This window comes from Miniopterus schreibersii, assembly GCF_964146895.1.
Source record: "Miniopterus schreibersii genome assembly, chromosome: 8".
In the NCBI taxonomy this organism is placed as follows: domain Eukaryota; kingdom Metazoa; phylum Chordata; class Mammalia; order Chiroptera; family Miniopteridae; genus Miniopterus; species Miniopterus schreibersii.
In genome coordinates, this window is record NC_138109.1 from 22,911,572 (window position 1) to 22,927,254 (window position 15,683).

Below are 15,683 nucleotides of genomic sequence, written 5' to 3' on the forward strand. Positions count from 1 at the left end.
TCACGTGTCACGAGCTATTCTTGTTTTAGTATTTTTCTCAACTATTTAAAAATGTAAAACTCAGTCCTAGCTTGCAGAATATCCAAAGACAGCCGGCCAGGATTTGCCCGCGGGCCCTAGTTTATTATTTGCGGACCCCTACTCATTGGGCCCCGCAGTGTTTCCAGCAGCGCCGGGACCCGGAGCGCCCGCACCCTGCAGCTCCTCCCGCCCGAGCCGCAACTCACCTCCCGCGGCGCCGCACGCTTCCCAGCAGCTGGAGGCCCGCGAGCCCGCGCGTGAGTGGGCGGGGTCTACGGGCGCAGAGACGCGAGGGACGCAGGGCGGGGCGGGCCCGGCGGAGGGGCGGGGCCGTGTGAAAGGGGGCGGGGCCGTGGGAAGGGGCGGGCCGGGCGCCGGCTTCCGGAGGGAGAGCGCGGGAGCAAGATGGCCACCACCAAGCGTGTGCTGTACGTGGGTGAGCAGGCGCGGGCGCCGGGAGGGGACTGGGCGAACCCGATCGAGGGGGCCCGGGAGTGGGCCCGGAAGCGGAGGGCGGCGAGTAGCTGTCTAGGCGGGCTCCATGCGGTATAGCTTTGCTTCAGATGTTAGCCCGAGACGTAGAGGTCTTTCCGGCTTCCTTCCCAGCCCGCTGACCCCTTCACCTCCTGGGCCCTGGGAACCGGTAGAGGAATGCTGTGCGCCTCCGGATCCTCGCGCCCATTCATTTTACAAACATTCACTTGCAGCGGCGGCTCAGCCCTGGCCCCTGCCCCAAAGGAAGGGGTCCTCAGACCAGCCAGGTAGAAGTGAGAATAACTTAAGCAGCACAGTTTGATGAGCGCTTTGGTGGGGTTCGGGGAGAAAGGATCCCTCCATATGGAGAGGGTGAGAGCAAACTTTAAGGATGCGGTGACGCTGGAGCTGCTGATCCGGGTTTAGCCAGGTAGCCAAAATAGGGGCATGTGTGTTTACTGAAAGGGAGCAGCAAGAGCAAAAGCTCAAAGGTGTGAAGTAGCCTTACACTTGTGAGCAAGTGGGTCATTTTACGGGAACCCAGAGAATTGGGGAGGGGGGGGAACGGCTGAAGAGGTGGGCAGGGCTCCAGTTAGGAAGAGCCTGCTACGGAGTTTGGACTTTATCCTGAGGACAGTAGGAAACCTTTGAAGGAGTATAAGCAGGGAAGAGATGGGTTAAAATCTGCACGTTCTCAGGATCGTTCTAGTTGACACTGGAGAGAAGAGGGAGATCAGTTAAGAAGCTATTGCAGTAATTCTGGGGCTAGATGAGGGTCTGTGAGAAGGGCGAAGAGACCAGTATGTTTCATAAGTATGGGTGAGGGAGCAGATGAGGGGGGTGCTTCTGTACCCAAAGGACTGGATGGAACAACTGCTCCTCTTAGCTCTAGGATGCTAACTGGCTGCAGGGATTTCTCAAGAGAATAAAAGATTGTGGCTCAGAAGGCCCTTGGCTTCTTTGCAGGTGGCCTTGCAGAGGAGGTGGACGACAAAGTTCTTCATGCTGCTTTTATTCCTTTTGGAGACATCACAGATATTCAGATTCCTCTGGATTATGAAACAGGTGAATCCTTTTAGTGTCTCTTATGGTCAGAATCCTACTGGGAAAAGAACTATTAAAAAAATGTTTAAGTCCTATCATAGTGTATTATATGGTTGGGATGGAGGAAAGTTCTGGAGGGTGCTCAGTAGGGCAGCATGACAATGATCTTGATGCAGAAGCAGTGCTCTGGGCTTGTGGTTGTGAACTGTAACATAACTCGGCAGAGGCCCATCTATTGAATTTGAGATCAAACAATTTTCAGTAGCCTAGTAGGAAGATAGATTTTGAGCTACATGGGTCTCAAAGTGGACCTGTTGTTTCAAACTATCTACTGGGTACCCCACTATACCTGCTCCCTTCTTGGCAGCTGTGCTATTATTAAACAGGGCAGCAGGAAAGCCTGGCCCTAACAATGGGGACTTGGCCACTGTGCACCTGGGCAAGTTTTCCTTTCATAGATACCACAGTTACAGTTCAGTTTTCTATTTTACCTTTGCTGTCATTTTTAAGATTGGAGTTTTGGGCCCAGCTCTATCATCGACCCTGCATGGATGTTAGCAAGGTCTTTTTTTTTTTTTTTTTTTAATATATCTTTATTGATTCCAGAGAGAGGAAAGGAGAGGGAAAGAGAGAGATAGAAACATCAATGATGAGAGAGTCATTGATCGAGCCCACAACCCGGGCATGTGCCCTGACCGGGAATCGAACCCCGATCGCCTGGATCCCAGGTCGAGGCTCAACCGCTGAGCCACGCCCGGCCGGGCAGCAAGGTCTTTAAATTCTCTGGGCCTGGGATCTTTACCTGTAAAAAACAAGAAGGCTGTAATTGGTTCTGTAAAGTTAGTTGGGTGATTAAATTAACCCTGTTGTGCTTGGCCTTTCTAGGTAGTTCAGCATTCTCCTGAGGATAAAAAATGAGTATCCTTATCCAGGATTCATCCTTCATGTACAGTTGATGCCCAAAATGTATATTTGGAATGAATAGGTTAAATGACTTCATTTTTCTATTCGTCTTACATGCAAAGGTTAAGGTTTTAATTTGGCTTTGGTAGAATTGAATGCTTATTTTAAAGATTAAAACTATAGTTCATTATTTAGCTATGTTCACTTAAAAATAAAGTTTAATATAGCTTGAAATGTTTAAACTAGGAAGAATTAAAGAATGAGATTTCTTCTTCTGAAATAGGGGTTGGGTAGAATTTCTAATGTCTGGCTATGGCTTGTGACTGGCTTCACTTTCCTTGTGACCATCTGTTTCTTCCCATTGCCCTAAGCGGTAATTACTTGTTTTTGTGTTCCCTTTTTTCAGAAAAGCACCGAGGATTTGCTTTTGTTGAATTTGAGTTGGCAGAGGTGAGAAAATTCTGTTTCCTATGTTTCATCTTTGGCTCATGTTAGTGTTATTACTTATTACAAAGGGAACTGTTCTCCATTTGGTTAGGTTTCTGGGTCTCATGCTGATGCTTCCAGAGGACACGAACTGCTCTCTGAAGAAAAAGTTCCCTCACTTAATCAAATTGTAGACTGTGGTTAACACCCCAGACCTGCCAGGTCCTGCCCCTCTTGCTCTTGCAGCCCTGCTCATGAGCGTTTTTGCCTGGCAGCACTGGCAATTATTTCTTATGCCTTCCACTAGGTGGCAAATTGCTGTACCACCAGCTCTAAAGTCAGCCAGAAAGCACTCTTTGTTAGACATACACGCAACCTAGGCAGGAAATACAGAGGTGACTTTTTCCTGTTTTGATTTTTTTGGGGGGAGGGTTCTACCCTATGTTTAGATACCACAAGAAGCTAAATTTGTACGTTGTCTTCTCTTGGCAGGATGCTGCAGCAGCTATCGACAACATGGTATGAACAGTAATCTTCCTTCTTGCCGAAGTTGGTTTTGGTGGTACAGAGGGGTCCTTGTTCATATATTGGTTTGCTGAACCTCCAAAGATACAAGGTTGCATGGGGAAGTTAAATTGTCATTGTGTGAATTAATCACTTTAATAAGATTACTCCTTACTCAAACATCCTTCCCCATTTAACAATAGTATAAATACTAATCATCCTCATTGGCCAATCTGTCACTGACCACCCCATGTCTAGGATAATAAATTGCGAACACTATTCAAATTAATTGCACAGTGAAATTGCATATTTTGCAGAAGAGGGAGGATTTCATGAAGTGTTAGACCAGTTAACAATTGATAAGAGAAATTCAGTAAGGATCGTGACGGTGTGGTACTGATGCAAATGATTTTAATGTCCTGGAGAGGTCCTTGGGGGAAATGATGAAGCTCTTCAGTATTTGTACCCTCTTTGAGATCCCTGTGCTTTTAATATCAGATATAAAGTGCGAAGATGTCATATACTGTTGATAGAATTTTGTTGGAAAAAATACTGCAAATTAATCAGCACCCAGTACATATTTGTTCTACAAATTCGTGCATAGTTAAACCTGTATTTGAACTATAAGAAATTTATTTTCATTATTTTTAGTTTCATCACAGTAAAGTCCCAGTCAAACCTTTCTTCCTTTACTTTTTACCATGAAAATTTTCTTCACTGCTCTAAACTGATTCATGTTAAGTGACCTTTCCTAGTACCAATTGCCTTTGGATAGTGAGGTTCTCCTTTATTCCTGGTCTCTCTTACCCATTCACCGAACATATTCCTCAGCTCTTGGAGAGAGTTCATTTCTCACCATTTCAGAGCTGATCTTGACTTCTGCAGGTGAACTCGGGTACTTGGAAACTATTTTTACCCTGAATCTCTGACCCCAGAGTTACTATTGGTAGCACAGTTCTTTGCTGGCATTGAAAAACAGGAGGTGTGTGATGGCTCCAGGGAGGCAACTCCCTGCAGCCCACGGGCTGCTTTGTGGTGGGTGCAGAGCTTGCTGTTAGGGGCTCAGGGATTAAGGGAGAACAAATCAGGAGCATGTCTCAGGTATATCAGTAGCAAATGGAAAAACTGTCTGACTCTCTTTTGCCCTAACAGAGTTTAAGCAGCTGAATTTTCAATCTTTTCAGAATGAATCTGAGCTCTTTGGACGGACAATTCGTGTTAATTTGGCCAAACCAATGAGGATTAAGGAAGGCTCTTCCAGACCAGGTGAGAGGGGCCACCACAGATCCCCCATCGTGTCCTCCAGTGTGGCCATAGTTGCGTTTTTATTCCTATTACATGGAAGTAAGTGCTGACTGCCACTCCTGGTGAATAGGAGTAGAGGATGGTTCACGTTGCTGAAGGGCACGCACCACCTTCATGGGGAATAAAAAGAGTCTGAGCTTCTCAGGGTAGTTGTTTCCATTACAGAGAAACTCTGCGTGATCCCTGATCTTTCCCAGTTTTCTCATTCCTGGGGTGTTCCACCAAGGGCTAGAACTGGCAAGACCTCGCCTTGCCCTTTGACATCGCTTTTTCACGTGGCCCTGTTGAGAACTGGCCTTCGGGGCTCCCCTTCCCAGTGGAACTTGCCTTGCCCTTGGGAGTTCCCCAGCGGAACCCTGAGGCCAAGAGGGCTGCAGAGTATGTTCCGCTTTGCTGACCAAAGCAGCCGATGAGCAGTGGGCTGAGAGCGTGAGTCCCTTAACATCCATTTGCTTCTTTCCCTTCAGTTTGGTCAGATGATGACTGGTTGAAGAGGTTCTCTGGGAAGACTCTGGAAGAGAACAAAGAGGAGGGGTCAGAGCCTCCCAGAGCGGAAACGCAGGAGGTGAGATCGAAGGCGCGCTTCTGCAGGGGCGGCTGGCGCTTCCATAGGAGACTTCTTTTAGTTTTATGAAAATTTGAAAATACATGTCTCCAAGCAGAGAGAATGAAAAGTGAATTCTTAGTACTTTGGTGAAGGCAGTGTTGAGTGAACTAAAGAGAGAAGCTTTAAGCCTCTCATCCTTGCGCTCTGCGTAATGAGCTTGCCGGCTTCTCAGCTCGGTTTGGGTACTGACTTGTGACTGGCAGCTGACGGGGAGGGAGCCCGCCAGGAGGAAGGGTGGTGAGTGTGCCTCTTCACCCCTCCTGATAGCCCCCCTCCTTCACTGAAGCCTTTGATGACAGGCTCATGGTATTCCTGGTCTTGCCCAACACAGGAGAGTCAGGACAGGGCAGTGGTACCATCCCTGTGGTCTCTACACAGTTTTGACGCTCTCGCTTCCTCAGAGAACCCTGCCTTGGCACTTTCTCCTGGTTCTCAGCATGCCTCTCTCTCTGATCATTGCTTCTCAGGCTTTTTCCCTCCCCATGTGAATGTTGCTTCTTGGTTGGCTCATGGCATCACTCACTTCTTTCAGCCAAAATGGTGGCTGATTTTTCACATCCTCTCCTGTGCTGTTGACTTTCATGGTCTCTATTTCTAGTGTTGAGGTTCGGACATTGTGTGCAAGCCTCACGGGCAGCTTGAGGCTGCCTGAAATGGGCACTCTCCCTTCTCCAATCCTTTTCTTCCAGTATTCTCAAGCTTGTTAATTTGCCACCATCCATCCACACATTGACCCAAGCCAGAAATTTGGATACAAAGCAGAGCACATGAATGGCCCTCACAGTCAGTAGAATAACCCTAGATCATCTAGACCCCTCTTTAAAACAGAGACACTATATCATCACATTCTGCTGGTTTTTCTCTTAAGTCTTCCTTGAGTCCCTCCTCCCTGATTGTCCCATCATCCTAATTAGCCTCTCATCTCTAATTACCTCTTTGGGTAATTACAATAGCTCCTTAACTAGTCTTCTGGCTGGAATCTTGCTCTCCTCCAGTCTTTCATAAAGACAGCTACAATAATCTTTTTAAAGCACAGGACCAATCATCTGACCCTGCTGGGAACTTTTCTGTGGCTCCCCATCACCTGTCCCATGGGATAAAGACCAAAGGGACTCTCCAAGTCTTGACCCTGCCCACCTCACCTCGCCACATTGCAGTCCCCACTTTACACTCTGGTAAAACGAGGCCTTTGTATTTCTCTCTTTGCTTTTGTACAGGCTACTCAAGTGCTTATTGCCTTTCCCTTTCTAGGCAGCAAACTCTGTGAGGATAGGGGCCTTGTATCATGCATCTTGTTAATAAGGATGTCAGGTGGGGTAATACAATTAAGAGCATGGACTGCCAGGGTGGTATGAGTGGTTTAGGTTTGAATGCCAACTTTATCACCATCTCTGTGATTGTGAGCAAGTTACTAAACTTCATTATGCCTCGGTTTCCCCATCTATAAAACGGGATAGCAGTGGTCCTGACCTCCAGGGTGGTTATGAGGATTAAATGAGCTAATATACCTAAAACATTTAGAATAGTATTCTGTACATGGTAAGTGCTATGTGAGTATTTGCTGCTACTACTATGCTACTGCTACTGTTAGTAATAAATGATAGTAATAATATCCCCAGTACATTTGTTAAACTAAACCACAGACAAATTACCTTTGACTTTTCTTTTTGGAACAAATGTGATGGATGCATTAAATGTCTCTTATCCTCTGCTTAGCTTTGTCCACTTAGGGATAAGGCAAGGCCCCCCTCAACTCCCTTCGTTGTCTTCTGAGCACTTAGGCCCAAGCCAGAGGGCTGCCCTCCTTGATTCCATTGTAGCCAGCCTTTGGATACACAGAGCTAAGCACAGAAGGAGGGGATGGTGTTACATGAAAGGGTCCATTTAACTGGAGTGAGGTGGGTGAGCTTGAGCTGGGTTTGGAGGCGCTGAGAGTTGCATTGGGCCAGAACAGTGTTACTCCGTGACTGCAGGGAGGGTGGAGCAAGCCGAAGGGTCTGAGGGGAGTGTGATAAGAGAACGTGCCTGCAGGGTGGGGCTCACATTAGTGCTGAGGTCTCCTGTCACTGATGTCCAGCTCGGTGCTATGGCCATGGCCTCTGCCTCCCGCAGGCCTGTCGGGGCCAAGACCTCCCCTGTCGGCACTTGCTCTAGCCTGCTCCCTGCATTTGGGTTCTGGGTGTGTATTCAGAAGAACACTCGCTGTCCTATTTGGGGAGCGAGGCTTTTCTCTCTGACATAGCGATTTCTTTTGCACCTAGGGAGAGCCCACTGCCAAAAAGGCCCGGTCAAATCCTCAGGTGTACATGGACATCAAGATTGGGAACAAGCCAGCTGGCCGCATCCAGATACTCCTGCGCTCAGATGTCGTTCCCATGACGGCAGGTGAGCAGGCTCCGGGCAGGACTGCAGGAAGTGCTGGCTGAGCAGTGAGCCTTCCCAGGGTTCTCCGATGCCTTAGTTCTGGTGCCCTTACATTGTTTCTGAGCTGAGTAGATTCAATCCTGAAATCACCTCCTCACCAACACTTGTTATTTTTTGCTTATCATAGCTATCCCAGTGGATGTGGTGTGTCATTATGGTTTTGATTTATTTCTCTGATGACTAATGTTGAGCATCTTTTCGTGTGCTTTATTGGCCATTTGTATATCTTCTTTGGGGAAATGTCTATTCCAGTCTTTTGCCCATTTGTTAACTGGGATGTTTGGTTTTTTGTTGTTGAGATGTAGGAGTTCTTTATATATTCTGGATATTAAACCCTTATCAGATATGATTTGCAAATATTTTCTCCTGTTCTGAGTGGCCTTTTTACTCTAAGAATGTCCTTTGATGCATAAAAGTTTTTAATTTTGATGAAGTCTTATTTATATATTTTTTCTTTTATCAATGCTTTTTGGGGCCATATTTAAGAAACAGTTGCCAAATCCAAAGTCACAAAGATTTGCCCCTGTATTTTCTTCTAAGATCCTGTTTGATTTTTCTTTTAGAAAATTACCACCAGTTTAGTGTGGAGTGGAGCTAGAATGCATATCCTCAGACTCCCCTGTAGCCCTTTAAGATACCAGGATCACAAAAACTTAAAATGAAAAATTTTTTAAATAATAGTTTTCAGAATTTAGTTACAGGGAGGTTTTGTTTGTTTGTTTAATATATTGATTTCAGAGAGAGGAAAGGAGAAAGAAAGAGAGATAAAAACATCAGTGATGAGAGAGTCATTGATTGGCTGCCTCCTGCACACCCCCTACTGAGGATCAAGCCTGCAACCCAGGCATGTGCCCTGACTGAGAATCGAACCCTGATCTCCTGGATCATAGGTTGATGCTCAGCCGCTGAGCCATGCCCGGCCGGGCTGTTAGTTTGTATTTTAACCTGAGCGCCTTTTCCTTTCTCCACCCCAGAGAATTTCCGTTGCCTGTGCACCCATGAGAAGGGCTTTGGCTTCAAGGGGAGCAGCTTCCATCGCATCATCCCCCAGTTCATGTGCCAGGGCGGCGACTTCACGAACCACAATGGCACCGGGGGCAAGTCCATCTATGGGAAGAAGTTCGATGACGAGAACTTTATCCTCAAGCACACGGGACCAGGTGGGACCTGATGAGTAGTGTGACAAGTGGGGCCCAGGCCAGGGCAGGACAGCTGTGCAGGATGCAGTGACACTGCGGTTCTGGTCAAGGGGTCGGGTTTGGAGGAGACCCGGCGAGTGAACAGAGGAAAAGGGTCAGCCTGGCTGGAGCAGGCTTTCCCTTCACCACTGTTCTGGAGCAGCGTCTGACACAAAGTAAACACACAGTAGATATTTGAATATTTAAAACATATTCACAGGCTGGTGTGTTAGGTGCCAGGCGGCGGCTCTGCTCCGGCAGTGAGAGGAGAACGGGACAGTCCGCGTCCCGGGGAGCGCGGTGCAGAGGCCCAGTGAGGAGCACCCGGGCCTCAGACTAAACTCAGATGGCCCCTCCTCCGGAGCGCCTTTCATGACAGTGGCACCAGCATACGTCACACACATACACACACCCTCACGTGACTGCCTCTGTGCTTCCAGTGTGTGCACAGATGTCTGTCCCTGAGCTTTGCTCTGTCATGGCTGTCACAGCACAGTTCTCTCTTGAGTGACTCTTGTCCTCTAGACTAAGCTCCACCACAGCTGGGACCCCTGTCCTCAGGGCTCAACACGGGTCTGGTTACAAAGTAGACAGTAACTATGTGTTGAGTGAATGAAGGGTTAAATCAGTAGAAAATGATTGAAACAACCCTGCTCACCGTTTCACTGTCAATCAAGTGGAAGACAGGCATCCGCACGGTCTGTCCGTCCAGAGTTGGCCTGGTGAGGGAGCCGGGGTGGAGGGAGCTGACCTGCTCCTTCCCTCCCCCAGGCCTGCTCTCCATGGCCAACTCGGGCCCAAACACCAACGGCTCCCAGTTCTTCCTAACGTGTGACAAGACGGATTGGCTGGACGGCAAGCACGTGGTATTCGGGGAGGTCACGGAAGGCCTGGATGTCTTGCGGCAGATTGAGGTGGGTGGCTGCCCAGGCCCTCGGTGCACAGCCCTGTGGGATGGCGGGAGCAGCCCCCCTGTGGCCTGGAGAGGGGCCCAGCTGCTCCAGGAGGAGCTGCCTCTGCTCAGGCTGGGCATGGGAGGGTGAGTGTTCCGAGCCCCCTTTAATCTTCACCCTCCCTCCTTGGTTTCTTTTCTTCTGCTCTTCCCACAAAGGCCCAGGGCAGCAAGGACGGGAAGCCAAAGGAGAAGGTGATCATCTCCGACTGTGGGGAGTACGTGTGAGAGGCACTTTCTCTGCACTGCGCCTGTGTATCCAGGAGTCGATGGCCCCGGGGATCCAGCACTTGTTAACCGGGTCTGTGCTGTGGCCCTTCTTGGGGTCAGCTGGGAGCATCTCCTCTGCAGGAGTGACCTGGGCTTCCTCTGGCTCTTTCCCAAGCATGGCTGTGGGCCCGGGAGCAGGCACAGGTGCCACCCTCCCCATCCTGGACGGCCGTGCGTGGCCTTTCTAGGCCTTTGCTGCCAGGGCCTCTCCTGGGCCCCCGAGTGTGGCTCCTGGACGTTTCTTATGGTAAAATAAATCCTAGTTGCTGTACTGCTGCCTCCAGCTAGTTCCTGGGAGTTGTCAGAGATTGCACTGTGGCTAAGCGTGATTCTGAGATAGGCTGGTAGAGGTAGGGCATAGTGTCTTCCCCATAGCTTTCCTTTCCTTTCTTGGGACGATTCCCTGAGATGCCAGGTGATGTATCTTCAAGCCAGATATGCTTGTCAGACCACTGTCAGGACAAAGAAAGTCAAAGACAGTGGAAAAATTCCCATTTGTTGCCTCTGCTTCTAAACTGAAGCTGGCTAGTCATAGCCAGCAAGTGTACTTACGAGTCTCAGGGATTCAGTTATTTGTTCACTTTTATTCTACAGAATTAAAAAGGTTACATTTATAATTCAGAGTGCCTTTTCCATGCCAGATACTATGCTTATGTGTCAGGACACAGGAGGTCAGCATACTACCTCAGCCTAGTCCAGCCTGCTGCCTGTTTTTATGAATAAAGTTTTATTGGAACACAGCCACATCTTCGTTACTTAGTGTCTCTGGCTACTTTCTCACTACAGCGGCATTGTTGAGTAATTGGTGACACTGAATGGTCCCAATATTAGAGTTCTCCAGAGAAACAGAACCAATAGGACATTGTATATATGTATATGTAGAGAGAGACGTATTTTAAGGAATTGTTCTATGATCGTGGAGTTGTCAAGTCTGTAGTCTGCAGGGCAGACCAGCATGCTGGAGACCCAGGGAAGAGTTGATGTTGCAGTTCAAGTCCAAAGGCCGTCTGGAAGCAGGATACCTCCTCCCTTGGGTGAGGCCTTTGCTGCTAGGACTTCTCCTGAGCCCACCAGTGTGGTTCCTAGACATTTCTTCTGGTAAAATCTGTTTATTCTACCAAATAAAGTAAATCCCAGAAAAAACTGGTGACCTCAGTCTTTTCTCTCTTGAGGCCTTCCCACATTATGGAGAGTAATCTGCTTTATTTCAGCTGTACCGATTTAAATGTTAATCACATCTGAAATATACCTTCACAGCAACATCTGGACTGGTGTTTGACCAAAAACTGGATACCATGGCCTAGCCAAGTTGACACTTAAAATTAAGCAACACAGCCCCCAAAATATTTACTACCTGAACGTTTACAGAAAGTTTGCTGACCCCTGAATGCGATAAATGGTCCTACCCCCATGCTGAGCTCACAGTCTGTTCCTGCTGTGTGCAGCCACTGCCTGGAGCCAAGGTGGGCTGACTTCTTTCCCCTTCCATATTCTGGTTGGCCAGGTGGTTTTAAAGATCCTGCACCTGCCGAAGGCTCTGAGCAGGGACTGAGTCCTGTAGCCACACCGTTCAGAATCCACTGGGCTGGGTTTTTTAATCTTGGGATGTGCAGGAGGCAGGAGAGGCCTGCTGTCCCCTGGCCCTGTGAACCCAGGATAGCTCCTACTTAGGATGATGGCATTCTGGCCCTGCCTCTGGCTCCCATGTACCAAATGGACTCCCAGCCTTCAGCTGAGCTCCCTCTGCTGCAGTTGGCCAGGTTTCTGTCTCCCTGTGGCTAGGATGTGCCACATGGTTACCCCTGAGCTCCCAAAAGAGACCCTGCAAGCAGAGGGCCCCATCAGTGTACGCCACAGCCATGGCAGGTCACTCACAGGTGCGGGCAGGCTTCAGTGAAGTGGGGGTGATGGCAGTGACTTCAGGGCTTTTACAAGAGCCAGGAAAGGATGTGTATGGAAAATTTAGCACAGCCAGCTTCCCGAGAGGACCAACTCCTGTGAAGATGACCCTGCCACTTTCTGCTCTTCCCTGAAGGCCTAAGGAGATTGAGACCAATTTTCCTAAGTTTGGAAAGCTCAGCAGGTTTGGAGTCATTAGGTGCCACCTCCCCTCCCAGGGGTCTACCAGGGTGTCCACTGGTGTTACCTCACTGTGTCCACACCTGAACCCTCTACAGAGGTAAACCAAGGCTCAGGGTACATGACTGCAAAGGTCACCCGGGACATGGCAGGGCTGAAACCAGAAACTTGGCCTGTCCCACACGCGTCATAATGAAGTCCTGGGAGGTTTACTGGGCTCTAGGCTCAGTCTACGGCAGGGAGGCCCAAGGACCTCAGCCTGAGGAGCAGAAAGCTGGCTGCCTACTTCAGCTACTCAGCATAGCACCAGCCCCTGTTGCTCAAGGGGACTCTGGCCTGTGGGAAGTGGACCCCAGCGTGCTGTGGCGCCTTTGCTGCAGCCTGAAGGTCAAAACTGCTTTCCTGGGACTGCCTGGCACCCATCTAAAGTGGCCTCCTAGTCCACGATCCTGTAGCCCCAGTACCAGGGCGGAGGACATGGGGTCAGTTATGCCAATTCATCCCCTCACCAACTCCTTTAGGGTCGGCCCTGTCCTTGTGCTGGTTTCTGACAGCTGCACCAAGAGACGCCGGACTGCGGTCCCAGGACCAGTCCTGACTGGAGTGTCCTCCCTGACAGCATATCTGCCTCCAGAAGCTGCTGGCTCAACACATTTGTCAGTCACCCCAGCTGGGGGAGGGATTGCGAGGCCTACTTTTCAAGTGGTGAAAACAGTCTTGTAGAATTCAGGGGACAGAAAACTAGGAAGCCATGTTTTTAAAAAATATTTATTAATGGAAATTTTCACCATATAAGAAAGTGGGAAAAGCATATCTCAAAGTACTTTAATACAGTACTTTGTAAAAATACAAATTTTTAAAAAATACCTATCTATAATATGTAAACATCTATATTTATATGTATATCCAAAGGGGGAGAGAACAAAATAAATTCACAAAATATTAATAGTGTTTATCTGAATCGTAGGACTACGGTGATTTGAATTGTATTTTTTTAATTTAAACTTACCTCCAAAACTGCATTAGCTTTGTAGTAAATGAAAAGCACATTTTTAAAAAAGGGTCAAGTGCTTGCACAAGGCCTTTGCATAAGTAGGAAAACCTGGGATGGACCAACCCCTGCCAATTGCTCAGAGGCACTTGGTTGGTGCTGAGCGCCCCCTACAGGATAGTGGGATCCCCATTTTCACAGCCCTGGCCGTTGCCAGCAAAACTGGGCACTTGCCTCAGGCCTTCCAAGCAGGTGAGAATTCAAGTCCTGCCCTCAAGGGATGGCAGTATGTAGATACTTTATGGCAAAGCCCATCTCTGAAGTAAATACACCATCACCCATCACCAAACACATTCTGGGAGGAGGTTTAGCAGACAAGCATGGAAAGGGCTCAAAATTAGCAAATTCATTTGTAATAATATCAGCAGGTACCAGTTGTTAAGCATTTATAATCCAGACATTGCCCTAAATGTTTATGTACATATCCCATCCTTATAACAGCCTGGAAGGAAAAAGCCAATATCCTGCTGTACTAAGAATCAGGATTCAAATCTATTTGGCTCCCAAAACCTGTACTCTTGCTATGCTGCCTCTTTCCTGATTCTTAGGGATTTTTCCAGAACATGTGACTTCCCTACCTTAGTTAGAAGACAGTGAACACTGACATTCTGTCCACTTGGTCTCAAGGCCAGCACTGCACTGCAAATACCAAGGCTGCCGTGCACTTCTCCTTAGCCTGTGTTTCCATGGGTCCTCCCTTCCTGCCAACTGTCATTGATTCCTCATTGCTGTCAGTGGGTCTGTACTGACCACCCTTATTTATCCCTCTGGTCTGGCGGGACCAGATAAGCCATGCCCTGAGCAAGAGGAAAGGAAATAATGGCATCTGTGCTCCGCACCTGCCAGCCAGGGCCACCCACTGTAGCTGCCATGCTTGGCTCAGCAAGTAGGTAATTCATGGAATAAAATGCATGGGCTTTGTGTCTACAATTATTTCACTGCTCAGGGCTTTTTCTATTTGATTTCATTTGGTGACTAGATCTCAGAAGTTGCTGGAAGTCTGACAGTCAGGTAGGTAAGCAGGGGCTTACTACTTTTCAATTGTTCTACACAAAAAAGGAGGATTGCTACTCCTAGTCATTCCTGCTGTGCACAGCTTGCTAGGGAAGGTGTACTCCATATCTACAAACCTTTGGGTAATTTGACAGACATTTCTGGTACACCCCAACCCACACCAGACCATTTGGGCACTAAAGATACCAGGGGAAGTAAAAAATTAGTTGTCAAAATAATTGGCAAATTAACAATTTTACAGTTACCTAAAAGACAATCCTTGATGTCGGGAAGAGAGAACTGTCACATAAGTACTAGAGTGGCAAATAGGTTCCATATTATGTGCCAATTCGTGACGGCCACCTGGTTCATGACTTGGATTTGTGATGGCCACCAGAGCTCCAAGTTCAGGTTATGAGGCTGCATCTGGGCTCAGTGCTCAGACACAGATACCCTGACTGAGGCCCTCTGGAGATCAGAAAGTCCATGCCTTCATGTTAAAGGTGGGAAATGGGGCCCAGAGGAGGAAGCCACCTTATAAGTCAGGTCTCCTAACATCTGGGCCAAAGCTTAGATCCCCACACTGATGGGGAACTCACTACCTTCAAGACAGTCTGGGTCCCTGTACTCGCTCCCAGAGTCCCCCCCCCCAGGTCCAGGTGTGGAGGCTGCTGTCCCGCAGCATGGCCCAGCCTCCCATGCTCCAGACCTGCTCTCCCGGAGCCTGTCCTTAGGGATGCGTCCTTGGGCACATGGGTTGTTCTGCCTCTCTGGGCTGTGCCTGTGGGTTGGGGTGGTCCCAGGATCTGCTATTAATGACACAGTATTTCAGGGTTTGGGCAGCTGGACTCTGTCTGCTCCAGCAGGTAAATTACAGGTTTAGCAAGTCAGAAATCAAATAAACACTCCAACTGCCTCAGCTGCTCCAAGAACAGTGGTTTCCGGGAACCTCCCCACCCAGCTCATCCTAATTACTGCCTGTCACTCCCCTGGGACAGGGGCCTTTTCTTTGGCTCACAGGCCCCAAGAAACAGGATGAGGCTCCTGGACACAGAGGGTGATACAGACTTTGGTGACCAGCCTATTTTTGACAACTTATGGACACAGCGGGTGCTGACAAGCCCCTGCCCTGGCCCCATACCTGGCCACAGGCTGCCCAGTGTCGCAGACACATTGCTCTGGGTGGAATGGACTGATCCTTAGCAGGAGATGGAAAACAGTTTTCACTTCCATGCTAACTCTAATGTGCTGGCAGTGGCTGCCTGGAGTTCTGTGCTGATCACATTGGAATTTATCCAGATTTGGAAGGGAAAAAAATATCAAGGTTGATTATTGATGTCTGCCATGCAGAAGGGAAAGGAACGTGATATCATCTGTGCTGGACACTGTCACCCTGGGCCACCCAAAGTATACTTGGCTCAGTAAAAAGACAGCTTTCCCACAGAGCTGAAT

The 15,683-nt window shown here is 48.5% G+C and overlaps 1 protein-coding gene across 3 annotated transcripts; it reads left to right on the plus strand.

The window, feature by feature from the left end:
- The first annotated feature begins 408 nt into the window (after nucleotides 1-408).
- Nucleotides 409-10,379, plus strand: PPIE (peptidylprolyl isomerase E). 3 transcript variants are annotated; one of them, XM_081145518.1, is made up of 11 exons: nucleotides 412-449; nucleotides 628-782; nucleotides 1,462-1,560; nucleotides 2,849-2,892; nucleotides 3,361-3,387; nucleotides 4,557-4,638; nucleotides 5,145-5,242; nucleotides 7,546-7,669; nucleotides 8,683-8,868; nucleotides 9,658-9,800; nucleotides 9,998-10,379. In XM_081145518.1, the coding sequence occupies exons 1-11, from the start codon at nucleotides 427-429 to the stop codon at nucleotides 10,064-10,066; spliced, it is 1,050 nt and encodes a 349-aa protein (XP_081001644.1). In that variant the 5' UTR covers nucleotides 412-426; the 3' UTR covers nucleotides 10,067-10,379. The 3 variants fall into 3 exon arrangements, with proteins under 3 accessions (XP_081001645.1, XP_081001644.1, XP_081001643.1); XM_081145519.1 differs by lacking the exon at nucleotides 628-782 and having other exon boundaries at nucleotides 409-457; XM_081145517.1 differs by lacking the exon at nucleotides 412-449 and having other exon boundaries at nucleotides 529-782.
- The last annotated feature ends 5,304 nt before the right edge of the window (nucleotides 10,380-15,683 follow it).